Source organism: Panulirus ornatus, chromosome 56 (genome assembly GCF_036320965.1).
Source record: "Panulirus ornatus isolate Po-2019 chromosome 56, ASM3632096v1, whole genome shotgun sequence".
NCBI lineage: Eukaryota > Metazoa > Arthropoda > Malacostraca > Decapoda > Palinuridae > Panulirus > Panulirus ornatus.
In genome coordinates, this window is record NC_092279.1 from 21,053,934 (window position 1) to 21,075,191 (window position 21,258).

Consider the following 21,258-nt stretch of genomic DNA (forward strand, 5'->3'; position numbering starts at 1 on the left):
CATACCTGGATTTATAAAATGTTTGTCTAAACAACTTTTGAAGGTATTTATAGTCTTAGCATTCACTATGTCTGCCAGTAATGCATTCCACTGCTCAGCACACCTAAAGAAGAAGAAGCTTTTTCCGATGTCCATACTAAATACTTTAGCTTTGAGTTTTATTCCATTTGTCCTGGTAACCATATTTCCTTGTATTTTACTTTAACGAACTTGTTCATAATTTTCAGCACTTGGATTAAGTTGTTGCGAAGTCTACATTTTTTATGGGATAAAAGATCAAATTGTTTTAGCCTCTCTTCATATGCCAGATCTCTAAGGGATGGGTTCAATTTTGTCATGCATCTTTGTACTTGCTCTAATTTTTCCTCATCTCTTTTATAGTTGGGAACCAAAACTGGACTACATATTCAAGGTGTGGTCTTACTAGAGAATCATAAAGTGTGAGAATTGTTTCTGGTGTCTTGTAACCTATGTCCTTGGCTATGAAACCTAACATTTGGTTGCCTTTATTACTTGCTGCTTGACACTGTTTAGTGCACTTCAGATTGATGCTAATGACAACTCCAAGGTCCTTTTTTTCAGTTATTTTAGTTAGAAAGTTTCTGAATAGTTTGTAGTTGAGACATATATTTTTGTCTCTAAAATGCATAACTTTACACTTGTCTACATTAAACTTCATTTGCCATCTGTCTGACCACTCTGCTAGTGAGTTAAACTCTCTTAGAACCATTTCACAGTCAAGCCCATTTACAGCTCTACCTCCTACTTTAGTATCAGCTAATTTGGAGATCTTAGATGTGAGACTGAGTTCTAGGGCATTAATGTATATTGTGAAGAAAATTGGGCCAAGGACCAACCCCTGTAGCACACCACTTGTTACGTCTAGCCAATCTGAGGTTTCACTGTTTAGTACTACATGCTGCTTTCTTCCAGTAAGCCAGTCTCTGATCCAGGTATAGAATTCTTTACCAATTCCATATGCTTTGAGTTTATGTAAAAGTTGCTTGTGAGCTACTTAACTGAAAGCCTTTTGGAAATCTTAATATACTACATCAGATGTTACTTTTTTGTCCTAATTCTGATGAACAACATTAAAAAATTCCAGCAAATTCTTTCATGCAGGATTTTTATTGCAGAAACTGTGTTGGTTGTCCAATATAATTTCATGTTCTAGAAACATGACAATTTTATATTGCATTATTTTTCCAAACTGACGTAAGGCTAATTGGGCGATAGTTCAAGGCACAATTTTTGTCTCCTTTCTTATACATAGGAGTAACATTTGCTAGCTTCCAGTCAGTTGGCACCTGACTATCTGAAAGACTTTTGTTGAATTTTTTGCTACAGGCTATATCAGCTGTCTCCTGACTTCTTTTAAAACTTTTGGAGCAAGTTATCTGGGCCATTGGATTTGTTAGGATTTAATTGGTCCAGGTATTAAGTACTTTAGAGCTCTATCTTTCCAACCTTCAACTCTTATTCATCAAATCCCTGAAACATTTTCATTGGTTGCAGTATTCGAGATGTCTCTTCAATCTTGAATATGAAGTTAAAGAAATAATTTAGTATGGTAGACATTTCCTTCTCATCAGTAGTTACTGTGTCATGTTCATTTCATAATGGTCCAATTCCTTCTTTTACTGCCTTCCTTTGGTCCAATTTCTTCTTTTACTGTCTTCCTTTGTCTTATATATTCAAAGAATTCCTTAGAATTATTCTCATCTTTCAAGGAAATTCTTTTTTCTTCCTCACATTGTCTTATGACCTTCTTATACTCTCTTTGGATTCTGATTAACTCATAGTGATTTTCATCAGTTCCCATTGATCTGAATTTCTTACATGTTTTCTTCTTTTGTCAAATAAGTCCTTCTATTCTCCTATTCATGCATGATGGTTTTGAAATGTTGGAAGTTCTCTTCATAATTCGTCGAATATGTTTATTTTCAATTTTGAGTACAGTGTTTTTATAATTATTCCCTATTTCCTCTACAGTGTGATCATCAAGAAGTTTTGTCCATTCTTTACTGCAAATTTTGTGTCTAATGTTTTCAAAATCTGCTTATCTGTAATCTGGGATGAAGAACATATTGTCATCTATTTCATAATTTGAATTCATCTCCAATCTAATCACACTGTGATCGCTGTTTGACAAACTTTTGCGTACTTCACAAGAGTTGATTATGTATGTGTCACTGGTAAGGACAAGATCAAGAATATTTTTTTCTCTAGTTGGATTCTAATCAACTGTTCCAGAAAAGTTCTGTTAGTCTTGTTCCCACTCAGTCATCTGTTAACATGTTCAAGTTTATGTTTAGACTGTTGAAGTCCCTTTCCATCATAACCTCTTTACTCTTTGCTATAGTTTTGATTTCCCTGTATAACATCTTATCACCTTTATCTTTATGCTTAGAAGGTCTGTAATAATGCTGATACATAGTTTACATTTGAACTTATCAGTAACGTCAATATAAAGAGAGCCGGAAGTGTGTGTCTCCTTTGCTTATCTTAATCTTTCATAAATAGTTGTATCCGGGTATTACTAACTTGGCAATTAAGTATTTATTCTCAGAGTATAATCCAAGTTTCTGAGATTGCAATAATGTTCAGTTTTTCAGTAACTGCATAGGGTATAAGTTCATCACGTTTCATAAAGATGCTCCGGGCATTTGTGAGCATTAGACTCATTATCTTTTGAGTTGATTTCTAGACTGAATTTGCCTTTCTTTTCACTATCAGTATGCGTGCTTGTATTATCACTGTTAATGTCTGTGTGTGTAGCTGCAGGAGACAGAGGGTTCTCCCTCTGTTTTGGGCTAGCTGCCTTACTCTGACCCTCCCCACACTGGACCCTACTAGTCTAGTTGCTAAAAGTTACCTGAGTCGATCCGCAGCTGTGCTAACCCACTTCTTATACTGCCTGAGTTGTCCCCATCTGACCCTACTTAATCTTTGCTAATTCCTCCGCCTGTGAAGTTACTGCTTCTCCCCGAGGATCCTTACCGCCAAGGTCCCATCCATACTTTACCCCTACCTTCATAGCGATCAAACTGGACACCCTGTTCCTCAGATCCCATTCACACTCAGATTCTCCCTGCACCAAGCCACCTCCTATGACTACCTCCTCACCCTCCCACCCCACTCTCCTAGTTCCTTCATTAGCTAGACCGTAATTTGCTCTCCTGATAAGTTTATCTCTATCAAAAAAAGGCCTAATATTCTCACCCATATTACTTTAAAACCATAAAAATTTTGCTTTGAAATAAGCAAAGTGGGTAATGAACTTACCATGTAATGCTGGGAGTGCCTGATTAAGCTCAGCCTGGCATTCTTCTTGCAATGAGCGGGCACGAGCTGCATGCACCCCAGCTTCAGCCTCCTCTGCTACCACCAGTCTTCTTCGAGCTTCAACCTCTACTGACTCCTGTAGATAATGAAAGGATGAAATTAGCGTGCAAGGAATAGAGTAAATTGGAACGATGTGGTATACCAGGGTTAATTTGCTATCAAAGGACTGAACCAGGGCATGTGAAACATCTGGGGTAAACCATGGAAAGGTCTGTGGGACCTGGATGTGGATAGGGAGCTGTGATTTCAATGCATTACACATGACAGTTAGAGACTAAGTGTGAACGAATGTGGTCTTCTTTTTTGTCTGTTTTCCTGGCACTTCCTCACTGAAGCAGGGGGTAGCGATGCTGTTTCTCATTGGGTGGGGTAGCACCAAAAATGGATGAAGGCCAGCAAATATGAATAAGTACATGTGTATATATGTATATGTCTCTGCACGTGTATGTATCTATTTTTATCAAACATAATCGTTGTTTCCTGCGTCAGCGAAGTAGCGCCAGGAAACAGATGAGAACTAGCCCATCCACTCATACACCCATATATATATGCATATCAACATATCCCTGGGGATAGGGGAAAAAGAACACTTCCCACGTAATCCCTGCATGTCATAAAAGGCAACTAAAAGGGAAGGGAGCGGGGGGCTGGAAATCCTCCAATCTCGCTTTTAATCTTCCAAACGAAGGAACAGAGAAGGGGGCCAAGTGAGGATATTTCCTCAAAGGCTCAGTCATCTGTTCTTAACGTTACCTCACTAACGCGGGAAATGGCACAGTATGAAATAAAATCAACATATACATACATATATAAGTATATATATGAGGTGAGGTGCCTGAGGACTGGCGGAATGCTTGCATAGTGCTATTGTACAAAGGCAAAGGGGATAAGAGTGAGTGCTCAAGTTACAGAGGTATAAGTTTGTTGAGTATTCCTGGTAAATTATATGGGAGGGTATTGATTGAGAGGGTGAAGGCATGTACAGAGCATCAGGTTGGGGAAGAGTAATGTGGTTTCAGAAGTGGTAGAGGATGTGTGGATCAGGTGTTTGCTTTGAAGAATGTATGTGAGAAATACTTAGAAAAGCAAATGGATTTGTATGTAGCATTTATGGATCTGGAGAAGGCATATGATAGAGTTAATAGAGATGCTCTGTGGAAGGTATTAAGAATATATGGTGTGGGATGCAAGTTGTTAGAAGCAGTGAAAAGTTTTTATCGAGGATGTAAGGCACTTGTATGTATAGGAAGAGAGGAAAGTGATTGGTTCTCATTGAATGTTGGTTTGTGGCAGGGGTGCGTGATGTCTCCATGGTTGTTTAATTTGTTACAATATGGATGGGGATGTTAGGGAGGTGAATGCAAGAGTTTTGGAAAGAGAGGCAAGTATGCAGTCTGTTGTGGATGAGAGAGCTCGGGAAGTGAGTCAGTTGTTGTTTGCTGATGATACAGCGCTGGTGGCTGATTCATGTGAGAAACTGCAGAAGCTGGTGACTGAGTTAGGTAAAGTGTGTGAAAGAAGAAAGCTGAGAGTAAATGTGAATAAGAGCAAGATTATTAAGTACAGTAGGGTTGAGGGACAAGTCAATTGGGAAGTAAGTTTGAATGGAGAAAAACTGGAAGAAGTGAAGTGTTTTAGATATCTGGGAGTGGATTTGGCAGTGGATGGAACCATGGAAGCGGAAGTGAATCATAGGGTGGGGAAGGGGGCGAAAGTTCTGGGAGCGTTGAATAATGTGTGGAAGTCGAGAACGTTATCTTGGAAAGCAAAAATGGGTATGTCTGAAGAAATAGTGGTTCCAACAATGTTATATGGTTGCAAGGCATGGGCTATAGATAAAGTGGTGTGGAGGAGGGTGGATGTGCTGGAAATGAGCTGTTTGAGGACAATATGTGGTGTGAGGTGGTTTGATCGAGTAAGTCATGAAAGGGTAAGAGAGATGCGTGGTAATAAAAAGAGTATGGTTGAGAGGGCAGAAGAGGGTGTTTTGAAATGGTTTGGTCACATGGAGAGAATGAGAGAGGAAAGATTGACCAAAAGGATATATGTGTCAGAGGTGGAGGGAACGAGAAGTGGGAGACCAAATTGGAGGTGGAAAGATGGAGTGAAAAAGATTTTGAGTGATCAGGGCCTGAACATGCAGGAGGGTGAAAGGCGTGCAAGGAATAGAGTGAATTGGAGCAATGTGGTATACCGGGGTCGACGTGCTGTCAATGGATTGAACCAGGGCATGTGAAGCGTCTGGGGTAAACCATGGAAAGTTTTGTGGGGCCTGGATGTGGAAAGGGAGCTGTGGTTTTGGTGCATTATGCATGACAACTAGAGAGTGAGTGTGAATGAATGTGACTTTTGTTGTCTTTTCCTCGCACTACCTTGCTCACATGCAGGGGAGGGGGTTTTCATTTCATGTGTGGTGGGGTGACGAAGGGAATGAATAAGGGGAGACGGTATGAATTATTTAAATGTGTATATATGTATATGTCTGTGTGTGTATATATATCTATACGTTGAGATGTAGAGGTATGTATGTGTGTGTGTGTGGACGTGTTGTATATAAATGTGTATGTGGGTGGGTTGGGCCATTCTTTCATCTGTTTCCTTGCGCTACCTTGCTAACGCGGGAGACAGCCACAAAGTATGATAAATAAAATAATTTTTTTTTTTTTTTTCATACTATTCGCTATTTCCCGCATTAGCGAGGTAGCGTTAAGAACAGAGGACTGAGCCTTTGAGGGAACATCCTCACTTGGCCCCCTTCTCTGTTCCTTCTTTAGGAAAATGAAAAACGAGAGGGGAGGATTTCCAGCCCCCCGTTCCCTTCCCTTTTAGTCGCCTTCTACGACACGCAGGGAATACGTGGGAAGAATTCTTTCTCCCCTATCCCCAGGGATAAAATAAAATAAATATGTTTATGTATTTATATGTATGTATACACTGAAATGTATAGGTATGTATATGTGCATGATTTGGCATTTTATTATGTATATGCATACGTATGTGGGTGGGTTAGGCCATTCTTTCATCTGTTTCCTTGCGCTACCTCACTAGTGCGGGAGACGGTGTCTAAGTAGAATAGAAAAAAATAATAATATATATCTATTTTTTTTTTTATCATACTTTGTCGCTGTCTCCCGTGTTAGCGGAATAACTCAAAATCTTTTTCACCCCAACCTTCCACCTCCAATTTGGTCTCCCACTTCTCCTCATTCCCTCCAACATCTGACACATATATCCTCTTTGTCAATCTTTCCTCACTCATTCTCTCCATGTGACCAAACCATTTCAAAACACCCTCTTCTATATATATATATTTTTTTTTTTTTTTTTTTTTTATACTTTGTCGCTGTCTCCCGCGTTTGCGAGGTAGCGCAAGGAAACAGACGAAAGAAATGGCCCCCCCCCATACACATGTACATACGTCCACACACGCAAATATACATACCTACACAGCTTTCCATGGTTTACCCCAGACGCTTCACATGCCTTGATTCAATCCACTGACAGCACGTCAACCCCTGTATACCACATCGCTCCAATTCACTCTATTCCTTGCCCTCCTTTCACCCTCCTGCATGTTCAGGCCCCGATCACACAAAATCTTTTTCACTCCATCTTTCCACCTCCAATTTGGTCTCCCTCTTCTCCTCGTTCCCTCCACCTCCGACACATATATCCTCTTGGTCAATCTTTCCTCACTCATTCTCTCCATGTGCCCAAACCATTTCAAAACACCCTCTTCTGCTCTCTCAACCACGCTCTTTTTATTTCCACACATCTCTCTTACCCTTACGTTACTTACTCGATCAAACCACCTCACACCACACATTGTCCTCAAACATCTCATTTCCAGCACATCCATCCTCCTGCGCACATCTCTATCCATAGCCCACACCTCGCAACCATACAACATTGTTGGAACCACTATTCCTTCAAACATACCCATTTTTGCTTTCCGAGATAATGTTCTCGACTTCCACACATTTTTCAAGGCTCCCAAAATTTTCGCCCCCTCCCCCACCCTATGATCCACTTCCGCTTCCATGGTTCCATCCGCTGACAGATCCACTCCCAGATATCTAAAACACTTCACTTCCTCCAGTTTTTCTTCATTCAAACTCACCTCCCAATTGACTTGACCCTCACCCCTACTGTACCTAATAACCTTGCTCTTATTCACATTTACTCTTAACTTTCTTCTTCCACACACTTTACCAAACTCAGTCACCAGCTTCTGCAGTTTCTCACATGAATCAGCCACCAGCGCTGTATCATCAGCGAACAACAACTGACTCACTTCCCAAGCTCTCTCATCCCCAACAGACTTCATACTTGCCCCTCTTTCCAAAACTCTTGCATTTACCTCCCTAACAACCCCATCCATAAACAAATTAAACAACCATGGAGACATCACACACCCCTGCCGCAAACCTACATTCACTGAGAACCAATCACTTTCCTCTCTTCCTACACGTACACATGCCTTACATCCTCGATAAAAACTTTTCACTGCTTCTAACAACTTGCCTCCCACACCATATATTCTTAATACCTTCCACAGAGCATCTCTATCAACTCTATCATATGCCTTCTCCAGATCCATAAATGCTACATACAAATCCATTTGCTTTTCTAAGTATTTCTCACATACATTCTTCAAAGCAAACACCTGATCCACACATCCTCTACCACTTCTGAAACCACACTCCTCTTCCCCAATCTGATGCTCTGTACATGCCTTCACCCTCTCTATCAATACCCTCCCATATAATTTGCCAGGAATACTCAACAAACTTATACCTCTGTAATTTGAGCACTCACTCTTATCCCCTTTGCCTTTGTACAATGGCACAATATATATATATATATATATATATATATATATATATATATATATATATATATATATATATATATATATATATATATAAGTATGTGTAGTTGAATGGCATCAATGGCCAACTGGCATAACTGGAATAGAATAGTGCATTAGAGGAATACAAGGATTTCAATGTGCTGAGAAGGGTGTATTTAGTGAAATGTCTGATCATTTCTTGACGGAATTAAGATGAAAGTTTACAATGGTATAAACATACCTCATAAGTCTAGCAATGGAGCTGCATAAGTTAAAGGATGTGTAGCACATGTAAACACTGTTTCAATAGGATGAGATTTTTATCTTTTTATCTAGAAAATTATACTACAGTTCACTAATCCTATAACAAACATATGGAGATTTTTTTAGAATATATGAGAATATCCTGCACAGTGCACACACAATGAACAGTAGATATCAGGATTACTGCAGTTAAAGGATTAAAAACATAACTAACCTGCTCAATAAGCTCCATCATTCTAGTCACATCCTGAGAGGCTTCTTCTATTTGGGGTCCCAATGAGGCCAACATTTCCTGCATCACTGAGATCTGTGGCAAGAAAAAGATCTTACAAGGCTAAAAAGGAAAGAAAATATCTTATGTATAGGGGTATAATGAGAATTCTGCTACTTTTCATTTATCATACCAATACTACGTACACATGTGGAAGCAAAAAAAATATATATATATATCAATAAATAAATAGCGCTAGGAAAAGACAACAAAGGCCCCATTCGTTCACACTCAGTCTCTAGCTGTCATGTAATAATGCACCGAAACCACAGCTCCCTTTCCACATCCAGGCCCCACAGCCTCTACAAATCTTCACCTTCACCTCCACAAGATAATGATCAGAAATCCTCCAGTTGCATATATATATATATATATATATATATATATATATATATATATATATTATCCCTGGGGATAGGGGAGAAAGAATACTTCCCACGTATTCCCTGCGTGTCGTAGAAGGCGACTAAAAGGGGAGGGAGCGGGGGGCTGGAAATCCTCCCCTCTCACTTTTTTTTTTTTTTTTTTTTTTTTAATTTTCCAAAAGAGGGAACAGAGAAGGAGCCCAGGTGAGGATATTCCCTCAAGGGCCCAGTCCTCTGTTCTCAACGCTACCTCGCTAATGCGGGAAATGGCGAATAGTATGAAAGAAAGAAAGAAAGATATATATATATATATATATATATATATATATATATTTTCTTTCTTTTAAACTATTCACCATTTCCCGCGTTAGCGAGGTAGCGCTAAGAACAGAGGACTGGGCCTTTTTTGGAATATCCTTAACTGGCCCCCCTCTGTTCCTTCTTTTGGAAAATTTAAAAAAAAAAACGAGAGGGGAGGATTTCCAGCCCCCCGCTCCCTCCCCTTTTAGTCGCCTTCTACGACACGCAGGGAATACGTGGGAAGTATTCTTAATCCCCTATCCCCAGGGATATATATATATATATATATATATATATATATTTTTTTTCTTTGCTTTGTCGCTGTCTCCCGCATTTGCGAGGTAGCGCAAGGAAACAGACGAAAGAAATGGCCCAACCCACCCCCATACACATGCCTTGATTCAATCCACTGACAGCACGTCAACCCCGGTATACCACATCGCTCCAATTCACTCTATTCTTTGCCCTCCTTTCACCCTCCTGCATGTTCAGGCCCCGATCACACAAAATCTTTTTCACTCCATCTTTCCACCTCCAATTTGGTCTCCCTCTTCTCCTCGTTCCCTCCACCTCCGACACATATATCCTCTTGGTCAATCTTTCCTCACTCATTCTCTCCATGTGACCAAACCATTTCAAAACACCCTCTTCTGCTCTCTCAACCACGCTCTTTTTATTTCCACACATCTCTCTTACCCTTACGTTACTTACTCGATCAAACCACCTCACACCACACATTGTCCTCAAACATCTCATTTCCAGCACATCCATCCTCCTGCGCACAACTCTATCCATAGTCCACGCCTCGCAACCATACAACATTGCTGGAACCACTATTCCTTCAAACATACCCATTTTTGCTTTCCGAGATAATGTTCTCAACTTCCACACATTCTTCAAGGCTCCCAGAATTTTCGCCCCCTCCCCCACCCTATGATCCACTTCCGCTTCCATGGTTCCATCCGCTGCCAGATCCACTCCCAGATATCTAAAACACTTCACTTCCTCCAGTTTTTCTCCATTCAAACTCACCTCCCAATTGAATTGACCCTCAACCCTACTGTACCTAATAACCTTGCTCTTATTCACATTTACTCTTAACTTTCTTCTTTCACACACTTTACCAAAGTCAGTCACCAGCTTCTGCAGTTTCTCACATGAATCAGCCACCAGCGCTGTATCATCAGCGAACAACAACTGTGTCGGAGGTGGAGGGAACGAGGAGAAGAGGGAGACCAAATTGGAGGTGGAAAGATGGAGTGAAAAAGATTTTGTGTGATCGGGGCCTGAACATGCAGGAGGGTGAAAGGAGGGCAAGGAATAGAGTGAATTGGATCGATGTGGTATACCGGGGTTGACGTGCTGTCAGTGGATTGAATCAAGGCATGTGAAGCGTCTGGGGTAAACCATGGAATGCTGTGTAGGTATGTATATTTGCATGTGTGGACATATGTATATACATGTGTATGGGGGCGGGTTGGGCCATTTCTTTCATCTGTTTCCTTGCACTACCTCGCAAACGCGGGAGACAGTGACAAAGCAAAAAAAAAGAAGAAAAAAAAAAAAAAAATATATATATATATATATATATATATATATATATATATATATATATATATATATATATATATATATATATATATGTTAAAGTACACCTCACGTGCCCAGTCATCCATCACTGCAAGGTAATAATAACAAAAAACACACACAATGTAAAGCACTCAGAACAATGACAGATTACAAAGTAACAAGCAACACTCAAAACCAGGACAATTAAACAAAAAATACTCTGCTCTGTGGAAGGTATTAAGAATATATGGTGTGGGAGGCAAGTTGTTAGAAGCAGTGAAAAGTTTTTATCGAGGATGTCAGGCATGTGTACGTGTAGGAAGAGAGGAAAGTGATTGGTTCTCATTGAATGTTGGTTTGCGGCAGGGGTGTGTGATGTCTCCATGGTTGTTTAATTTGTTTATGGATGGGGTTGTTAGGGAGGTGAATGCAAGAGTTTTGGAAAGAGGGGCAAGTATGAAGTCTGTTGGGGATGAGAGAGCTTGGGAAGTGAGTCAGTTGTTGTTCGCTGATGATACAGCGCTGGTGGCTGATTCATGTGAGAAACTGCAGAAGCTGGTGACTGAGTTTGGTAAAGTGTGTGGAAGAAGAAAGTTAAGAGTAAATGTGAATAAGAGCAAGGTTATTAGGTACAGTAGGGTTGAGGGTCAAGTCAATTGGGAGGTGAGTTTGAATGGAGAAAAACTGGAGGAAGTGAAGTGTTTTAGATATCTGGGAGTGGATCTGGCAGCGGATGGAAACATGGAAGCGGAAGTGGATCATAGGGTGGGGGAGGGGGCGAAAATTCTGGGAGCCTTGAAGAATGTGTGGAAGTCGAGAACATTATCTCGGAAAGCAAAAATGGGTATGTTTGAAGGAATAGTGGTTCCAACAATGTTGTATGGTTGCGAGGCATGGACTATGGATAGAGTTGTGCGCAGGAGGATGGATGTGCTGGAAATGAGATGTTTGAGGACAATGTGTGGTGTGAGGTGGTTTGATCGAGTAAGTAACGTAAGGGTAAGAGAGATGTGTGGAAATAAAAAGAGCGTGGTTGAGAGAGCAGAAGAGGGTGTTTTGAAATGGTTTGGTCACATGGAGAGAATGAGTGAGGAAAGATTGACCAAGAGGATATATGTGTCGGAGGTGGAGGGAACGAGGAGAAGAGGAAGACCAAATTGGAGGTGGAAAGATGGAGTGAAAAAGATTTTGTGTGATCGGGGCCTGAACATGCAGGAGGGTGAAAGGAGGGCAAGGAATAGAGTGAATTGGAGCGATGTGGTATACCGGGGTTGACGTGCTGGCAGTGGATTGAATCAAGGCATGTGAAGTGTCTGGGGTAAACCATGGAAAGCTGTGTAGGTATGTATATTTGCGTGTGTGGACGTATGTAAATACATGTGTATGGGGGTGGGTTGGGCCATTTCTTTCGTCTGTTTCCTTGCGCTACCTCGCTACCTAAAACAGTCCCATCTCAATATATTTAGCACCCAATTCTTTGCAACAGCTCTAGCCCACCCCTTCCTAAACCACAATATAACAGGTTAATCACTAGGCCCCATGCAGAAATTAAAAGCTCAGCCTTGCCTTACAATTCAGTAACCTATATTCACACACACCATCACCCTTGCAACATCACACTGACAAAGCATATTCACACTCGAACAACCCAGCAAACCCTAAACAACCATCTCTCTCTAACCCAGTCTTAAACTCCATTCCATAATACATACATCCATTTGCAACTAACAAGTGAAAGTGGTCACTACCAAGAAAATCAAACATAACATAAATAGGAACTGAAAAAACATATGGCTGAGATACTGGAGTCACATTCTGGGGACCTATAGTATAGCTGGAGGAAGAAATACTTCAAGAGGAAAGCATAGAATTATCCTCTAACACACACCACCTTACCATCATAGGTTTCAAAAAAGTATTCAACCACTTAGACATGGCTGTGGCTTACATTAACCCCTGAACTCCTCTGTTAGGTTACTTTTTGAACCCTGTAAATCTCAATTTTTAAGATGTATGAAAAATATGTATAAACCTTACAATTTCAAAGATACTCATGAAAATTAAATAAATCACATCAAAGGTACGTTTCATCCACTACTGCCACTATGATAATGTACAGAAGTTTTGTAGAGGCACCAGCATAATACACTAAAACAAGCAGGAGTAATTCTTGAGAGTCAAGTGAGTTATTTACCAGTATGCTTGTTTTATTATTTTACCATCACTATAAAATTGAAAACCAACCATTATTGTTTTAGCATATGTGATAAATACTTTATTGTTTTAATCAATGAATGTCTATGATTATTCATACATAATATCAAGATCATAAATCTATAAAACTACCAGCTGAACGAGTCAGATGCATTGTTGTCAAGGTCAGGTAGGTCTTGGCAACACTGCCTCAACTTGTGTTAAAAACACCTTCACCGGCCTTATCTTGGTCAACTTTCAATGATGAAAGAGTCACTGTCTATAAAATTTCTCTCCAAATGATCCAAAGGCAGATCATCAAATTATTCAGAATCTTCTGCTTAGTCCTCTAAATCTTTCTATATGATGCTCAATTTCCTTTCAAAAAAATTACAAGAATGTGCTGCCATTAGTATGGTTAAAGGGTGACTTACTATGCAGAAATAATCATGCACTGTTACCTCGACAACCATCTAGTCCCAGCAAGACGCCTTGAAACAGAGGAGTGAAACTCGATGCATATATTTACATCGAGATGAGTCACTTGCATCGCCAAGGGGTTAATATTATCAATCCAACATGAGTAAGCCCTCATGTTCTGCAAAATGCTTACAAATACCATACTTTGCATTGCTACTTGGAACATCATAGATGGAGAGCCATATCACAGAGGTTAGATTACCTCTTCAAAAGGCCTAGGAAAACTTCTCTACCTGCAGTTGAGACAGTTGCTAAGTCAGATACTTAAGGAGGTGATGTAAACAACCCTAAAGCCTTTCCCTCTCCTTTCTACTAACCCTCACTTCATCATATCACACTCCACCACCACCTCAAGCACTCATAATTGCATTTTTTGGTATGATCTCATTAAATATTATCTACACTAGTTGGTGTAATTCTTTGGTAAGTAGTTTTTATATTAAGTTGCTGAATGTATATTTCATATTTTAGAGTTAACCAAGAAGAATTACTGCTCAGCAGTGTTACCCTCCTTATATTTCAACTGCTTGTATAATGACACTTCACACAGTGACATGGCTTCCAGGAATGTAACTTCTTTGTTGTATGGATGATTGTTGCATATCGATTTCACAATTTTTTTACACAATATTAACTTCAATGGGTATTTTTCCTGGTATCCATAAAAACGGAACTCCTACAACAATATATTAGTAAAAGGCCTACTGCACTGTGATTATCCATGTGTCCATCTTTAACATCCAGCATCTACTAGTCAGGAGCAAGCTTGATGCCTAATTTTGGAAAACATTCACCATCCTGAGCTTATAACGACTTCTACCCTAAATAACTTGACCGGTCACAAAATTTGGCTGTGTCAGCACTAAAAAACTGAAACACTTATAAGATCAACCTTTCTGTGGTCTCCTCTTACTGCTTCATGTGACCTGGTCAATTCATTACCAGACCCTGTATACCACACCACCTCAATTCACTCCATCCTTGGCACATCTCTCACCCTCCTGCATGTTTAGGCCCCAAACACTCGGCATTTCCTTCACTCCATCCTTCCACCTCCTCCTTGGTTACACCTTTCTCCTTGTTCCTCTATTTCTGACATATACACTTCCTTAGTTATCCTCTTATCACTCATCCTCTTTGTATGTCCAATCCATTTCAGCACACTCTCTTCAGCATTCTCAGACATCATCCTCTTACTAACCACACTAGTTCCACCCTACCATCTCTAAATCGATCAACTCTCCTCACATCACACATTATCATCAAACATTTCATTTCCAGCACATTTACCTGCTCCCATACTTGTTTATCTTGGGTACATACTCCCCATTACAGAGTTCCTACAGCTTTAAGGTAGTGCCACAATCCGAAGCAAGGAAGTGATGGATTCCTTTAGATTGAGAAGTTCCTTGACAGGGATGTACTACCACTCATCAACTGACAAGGATACAGTCTGGCAACACATAAGCACGAATAAGCAATTACACATATATAAATACATACCACACTTAATCAACAGCCTACTTACAAACTGAGGTGAAATATGATTAACAAAATTAAGTACCTGAGATGAAGCGAATGCCAGCTTGTCAAGTCCAGAGAGATACTTCTTTTTGAGGGAGGTGGTATGAGCCTGTCGGGTGGTGAACAGGCCACGGAACTCTTGCAATACATAAAGATAAGACGAAGGTGTCACAGGTGGGCACCATTTGCCTTCTGCTGTAATATGCTCAGTCACCTGCCTGTGTGAATATGATTTTTTGCTTACCTACATCATATGTATGACACCTAGCCACTGAAAACTGTGTAGCACATGCTGAGTTCATTTGCTTATAGTAAAGGAGCATAAAAGAAAGGGATAACTTGATTAAAGCCTTTGAGTTTTCAAATCTGAAGTAAAACAGACCATGAAATATGACTGTATGGACAAAAATAAAAACGTCAAACAAAACTGAACATCAAGGAAGTACTTTCAATTTGAATAGTGGAATGGAATCTAAGATCTTAATAGTGAGTAAACAGAAAAAATCATAAACAAATAGTGGTAAAATAGAAACAAATGTCAGCTAATGAAATACAAGTCTTTAGCAGTCTGTCCAAATTGACACTAAGATAAAAACTATAGGATCATCAAAATGGACAGGTGAAAAACTAGTCTAGACACAAGTGTATCTGTTGAGGAATCTGCATAAGGTTGTACAGATTTATAATGTCAGGAGAAGGTTCATCATAACTCAGGTGAAAAAAGCAAAACAAATATATCTTTTTTGAAGAGCAAGCCATTAATTTTCCACTTTCTTCTATCTGTGCCTTTTATGTGACAAATACACAATTGCACCTACCTAGCAGCCTGATGTAATGAAGTGGCAGCAGAGATAACAGCATCCCTCAAAGATTTCCTTAAGGAAACTTCTGCCAGGTATTGTTCACCTACCTTTACAAGCGCATCTTGTGGCCATGGCTATGAAGAGAAATTTTTTAATAATATAGATTTACAGTGAATGCATCAGGAGTTTCATGCATCACTGTTCACATTCTGTGTCTTGCACAAAACTTTCCTTCAAGAACTTCTGCTTGCTTATATTACACTATACTCTTCAAATATTTTTGATCTATTGCATATTGACAATAAATGTGAAATTCTCTAAATCAGCATTTCTCAACATTTTGAAACTTAAGTCTCACAACAATTGTTTTGAAAAACACCAGTCACATCACTGCAAAACTGAAACCTTACAAGTATAAATGCATCTTAGTATTATTTCAACCATAAATGAGAAATTCAAGGCAGTAAAAATGCAATGCATTTGTTGGGAGTAAATTTTGTTGCTATGTTTGTGAAGTCTCAGATCTAACAGCAAAAATTAAATGATTCAGTAATTAATCAGTAGGTTTCATTTTATTGCTAAGCATGTAAAGTCTTTAAGCAATACCAAATTAAGTGACTCAAAGAGCTATCTCAAGTTGAAGATAGTTTCTTTCCTATATTACTACTTTTCGAAAAGATTGCTCATGAGATACATGGAAGAAAAGTGTACTCCAGTATTTCTAAATAGCTTTAATGCTTTTTTCTCTCATACTTGTTCACCATTTCCCACATTAACAAGGTAGCACCAGGAACAGGTGAAGACAGGTCGTATTTGCTCACATCCATTCTCTAGTTGTCATGTGCACTGCATTGTAACCACAGCCCCCTATCCACAACCAGGCCCCACATACCATTCTATGGATTCTCCTGGCCACTTCACATGCCCTTATTCAGTCCACTGACAGCATATTGCCCCCTGTACACCATTAATTCATATTAACACAATGCTGATTGATATTTTTCTACTTTCATTTTTCTTCTAATTATCAATAACTGTCAAATGATAAAAGATATATTGCTCACTCCCTAGTATATCTATGTATTCTACTACTGACAATATACAAGACAGTTCCTCCTACTGTGTACAAGAAACAGAGTAACACAGATAACACAAGAGGATCAATGGAAATTACTTACTTTGAAATAATCCAAGGTTACATGAGTTGTGAAAGCAGGATAGTGAGTGAGGGTATGACGAAGCACTGGTGAAGGTGGACATGTTACTACAACATGTACCAAGTCTGTTACACGTTGCACCTGCTCCTGCCAAAGATCTGCTTCACTTACTTTGCGGTCCTCTGTGACGAGACGCAGACGCTGTAGAGACATTTTCAGTTTTCTATTGTTAATATTTTTCTTTTTGCTTTTCTAGGGAATGTTAAAAATTCTTCATTTAAATGTTTTCAATATAATCTTTGAAATATAACCCTCACACTGTGACATACATCATTTGTCAACATGTAACATACAGTAGGAGCCTATGCAAGCTCTACACTATAGTTGACCTCTGCCAGTGCCCTGTTAAGGGTGAGATACTAAAAGGTAAGAAATGCCACAGGAGTTCAATAGTTATGGAGACTCTATTGCCGTGGCAACCCCCAATGAGGGGGTTCATGAAGGGATCAGGCATCAGAGATACAGAAAGATAGATAGATAGAGCAACTCATATTGGCGAATGATAGAGTAAACGGTATTCATCATCCTTGTTCACAATTCTCTTTTGTAGATTCTTAACTAATGTATGAATCAGGAATTACCTATACATTCAGAAAAGTATACAAGAAAACAGATGAAGGAGAACGAAGTCCTACCTAGTTCCCTAATGTTAGTGATTATCTTTGACTCAAAATATTGTTTAATTCATAACTGATAAAATGATATGGAAGTTGTATTTTTTTCTATATTTTTCAACACAACCCTTCTCAGTAGGTTCTTCACCAGTGCATGAATCAAAAGTTACCAACAAACTCAGAAAAAAGGGATGGAAATAAAAGTCATACTTAGCTCCTGAATGTTAGCAACCAATTGGTACAAAACATTCGACTTAAAATCAATAAAATGATATGGTAAATTGTATTTTTCATGTATTTTCTAAACAACTCTTATCAATAGCTTCTTAGTTAATACATGACAGCAAAGGTATTTGGATATAAAAAACTAGTACTACTGAATAGACATGTACTTCGGTATATTATTTGCTTTGTCCTGACAGGACTGTACCCAGTCTACATAATCATTCACTTTAAGGAAGCCCACTGGTCCTAAACTTTTCAGAAGATAATTATTCTACTGTTCTAGCTGCTAAAAGTTGCTACTAGAAATCATTCTACTGTGATTAAAATATTTTTCTTAAGCATATTTTTCCAACCCAGGATGCATTTCTTAAAAAAGAAAGAAAAAAAAAGGGACTTGTCCAGTAACTATCATGAAATGAGCACTAATATAAAGCAACAAATTTCACTGTATGGTCATATACAAATATCAGGGGCATGAACAACAACACATTCCATCACACCTGAAATCATAAAATTATGTAATAATTCACCTGACTGCAAACCATTGTTCTATTGAAAAGGTAATTCAGTACAGATGCTCCCCAACATATGTCCCAGTTCCATTCTGACTGACTGGTTGGAACTTGAAATGAACATAAATCAGATGTATGTCTGCATGGCATGTAGAATTCATATACTCATACAGCATTCTTTTATCCAACTCAATTTCTATCATGATTACCTCTTTTACTTTTTAATCAGCTTTATCATATGATTCTATAATTTCTTCTTACCTTTTATTTAAGATTCTTAAGTTCACAAATTGATTCATCCATACTTTCAATGAACATCTCAGCGGCTCTTTCGTCAGCACTTGCTGCTTCACCTGTGACTCGAATGTTGTGCAAGTTATATCTTCTTTTAAATCTACTGAACCAACCATGACTTGCTGTGAAGTTCTCAATGTAATCCTCTCCTCCTTGTTCCTTCAAAATCTCAAAAAAGACTTTAGCCTTCTCCTGAATTGTCAGTAAACTTAGTGGTACACATTTTTTAATTTGATCTTCCATCCACAGCATCAACAACTTTTCCATTTCATGGATGGGCCCTTGATGTTCCTTTATTATCATAGGCTTCATACTTGTTGAACTTTTCACTGCTTCACATATTTTTTCTTTGTCCTTTAAAATGGTGGAGACAGTCAAATGAGACAACTGTAGACCACAAGCAAACACATTAACTTTTTTCCTCCTTCATATTGGGTGATTACCATCATTTCAATTCTAAATCAAACCTCTTCCTCGGCTTCTTGCCAGATCTATCAACATGTGATGGGTTTTTTTCTCTTACTCATCATCTTTGGGATTTAATACAAACATTGTTTAATCCAGCACAAAAATTTGCTAGATTCACTTGAACAACATGTGCTTACTGAATGGTAATTGAGAAAGAGACCTGAGAGAGGTGTTGTGATGTACATAATGCCAGGATTGTCTGACATTCACTATTGTACACATGCAACCGTTAGCACTCGCTGACATATGACCAAGCATAATTTTAATAATTACACACATTTCTTAATTTACATTTTTTCCCCAGTCATATGTACAGATGGTCATCAGGTGCATAGGTCGTAAATCGGGGAGCACATATATGTGCCATCCAGATGTACAGAGGAAGGAGTGGTACAAGATACAGATGGAAAGGAGGAGACGGAGATACTTACATCATCAACAAACACAGAAATGAAAATATTAAATGGGTACACTATATCTCAAAACTGACCTCTAACAGGTAGCTTTGGTCCTCCGGTGAGAGCAAATTGGGAGCATCACCCGTAAGGATTAGAGTATTCAATAAATGTAGGATGGTTGGATGGGACAGCACAGCATCACCCACCACTACTACTGTGGCCCTCTCCTCTACTCCAGCTCTAATCACTGCCTCCTTCAACACAGTATGTAATTCTGCATACCCTGTATGTGATCAACATATTAATAAATATTGCACAGTACCTAAAGGCTCATGAAATTTTTTTTTGCAGTTCCCCATAACTATCCTGAATAAAAAAGTATCATATATGAAATACTTCCCTCCTTTGAACAGCTCATAATAAAAGCATGAGAGTGCACATGCAGTAATTACTTCTCTTTTAAGCAATGGAAGAGTTAAACCCTATAAAATCTTAGTTAACAATGGAATGAGATTATACATTAATGAACAAGTTACTAAGATTTTAACACATCAATTTACTGTTTACCATCTTGGTCACTGATGCGTGGATATTCAAGCTTGTGTCCACAGATATGTGCAGCGAGGCGTGTAAGTGACCGTCTGCCTGAACCTCCCATACCTACTAGCATAAGATGGCCACCTGCACGCCCTAGTACACGGCATATCCTTGATACATGGTCCACCACATACCTGAAACAGATGTATAATTGCAACAGTTTCATACACTAAAGCTATAGTTGTGTGCTTCAGGATCAGTAACTTGCTCAGACTTTTACCTCTATACTAGGGTTAAATAATTACACAGAGGAGGATATTAACAAATGAATCCTTAGCCCATGACTGTGTATAATCATCAAGTGCAGTGTCATGCACTGGATGGTAAATGGGACATGACATATGGAAAAAAGTACTTCAACTTCCCCTCCCAACCACCTCAACAGAAAACTGCAATGTTTTCATCTTTACGATAAGGTTAACTGTTATTAGCAACATTTGTTTATAATAAATAGTAGAAGTACTGACTTAATAAAGAAAATAATGCTATGAGGACTGTGTTACCAGGAATACAGAAGGAGAAGTAAAATGGGAAGCAAGACAGAAAAGAGAATCTTAGAAGTCAAATCAATGTGAAGAGTCCTATGAGTGATTCTGAAAGGGAAAGAATTACAGTCTACAAATTAAGTATCAGAGAATAACAGAATAATGAGAAACTTATCATTTGTGAAAGAAAGTATGGAGCTTAAAAATGTATGGCAAACTATTAAAGAAAATAACTTTTTTCCCACTATAGTCCTTCCAATTCTGTGTCAGTAACAACAGAGAGAAAAACTTAAGACTCACTTGAATGCAACAAGAGTAAGTGGTGTTTTGTTGACATTGTTATATTCTTCTATAAAGGTAGTGATGGTTTGGTGGAGCTGAGCAGCATCTGTAAGCTCCTCATAACGTCTCTGCTCTGGTAAGATGTCAATGTTGCCAATCAAGCTCCAACATGCACGCTCTAAGCATTCCTCAGTCACCTG

General features: G+C 38.9%; 1 protein-coding gene across 1 annotated transcript in view; it reads right to left on the reverse strand.

Annotated features, from left to right (window-relative positions):
- The window catches only part of LOC139765996 (dynein axonemal heavy chain 7-like), a 178,548-nt gene that overhangs the window by 58,526 nt on the left and 98,764 nt on the right, over nucleotides 1-21,258 (reverse strand). Inside the window, 8 exon segments of the mRNA XM_071694035.1 lie at nucleotides 3,286-3,421; nucleotides 8,676-8,768; nucleotides 15,204-15,381; nucleotides 15,982-16,100; nucleotides 17,145-17,324; nucleotides 19,787-19,977; nucleotides 20,262-20,425; nucleotides 21,077-21,255. Of these exon segments, the coding sequence (XP_071550136.1) occupies nucleotides 3,286-3,421; nucleotides 8,676-8,768; nucleotides 15,204-15,381; nucleotides 15,982-16,100; nucleotides 17,145-17,324; nucleotides 19,787-19,977; nucleotides 20,262-20,425; nucleotides 21,077-21,255 (1,240 nt within the window).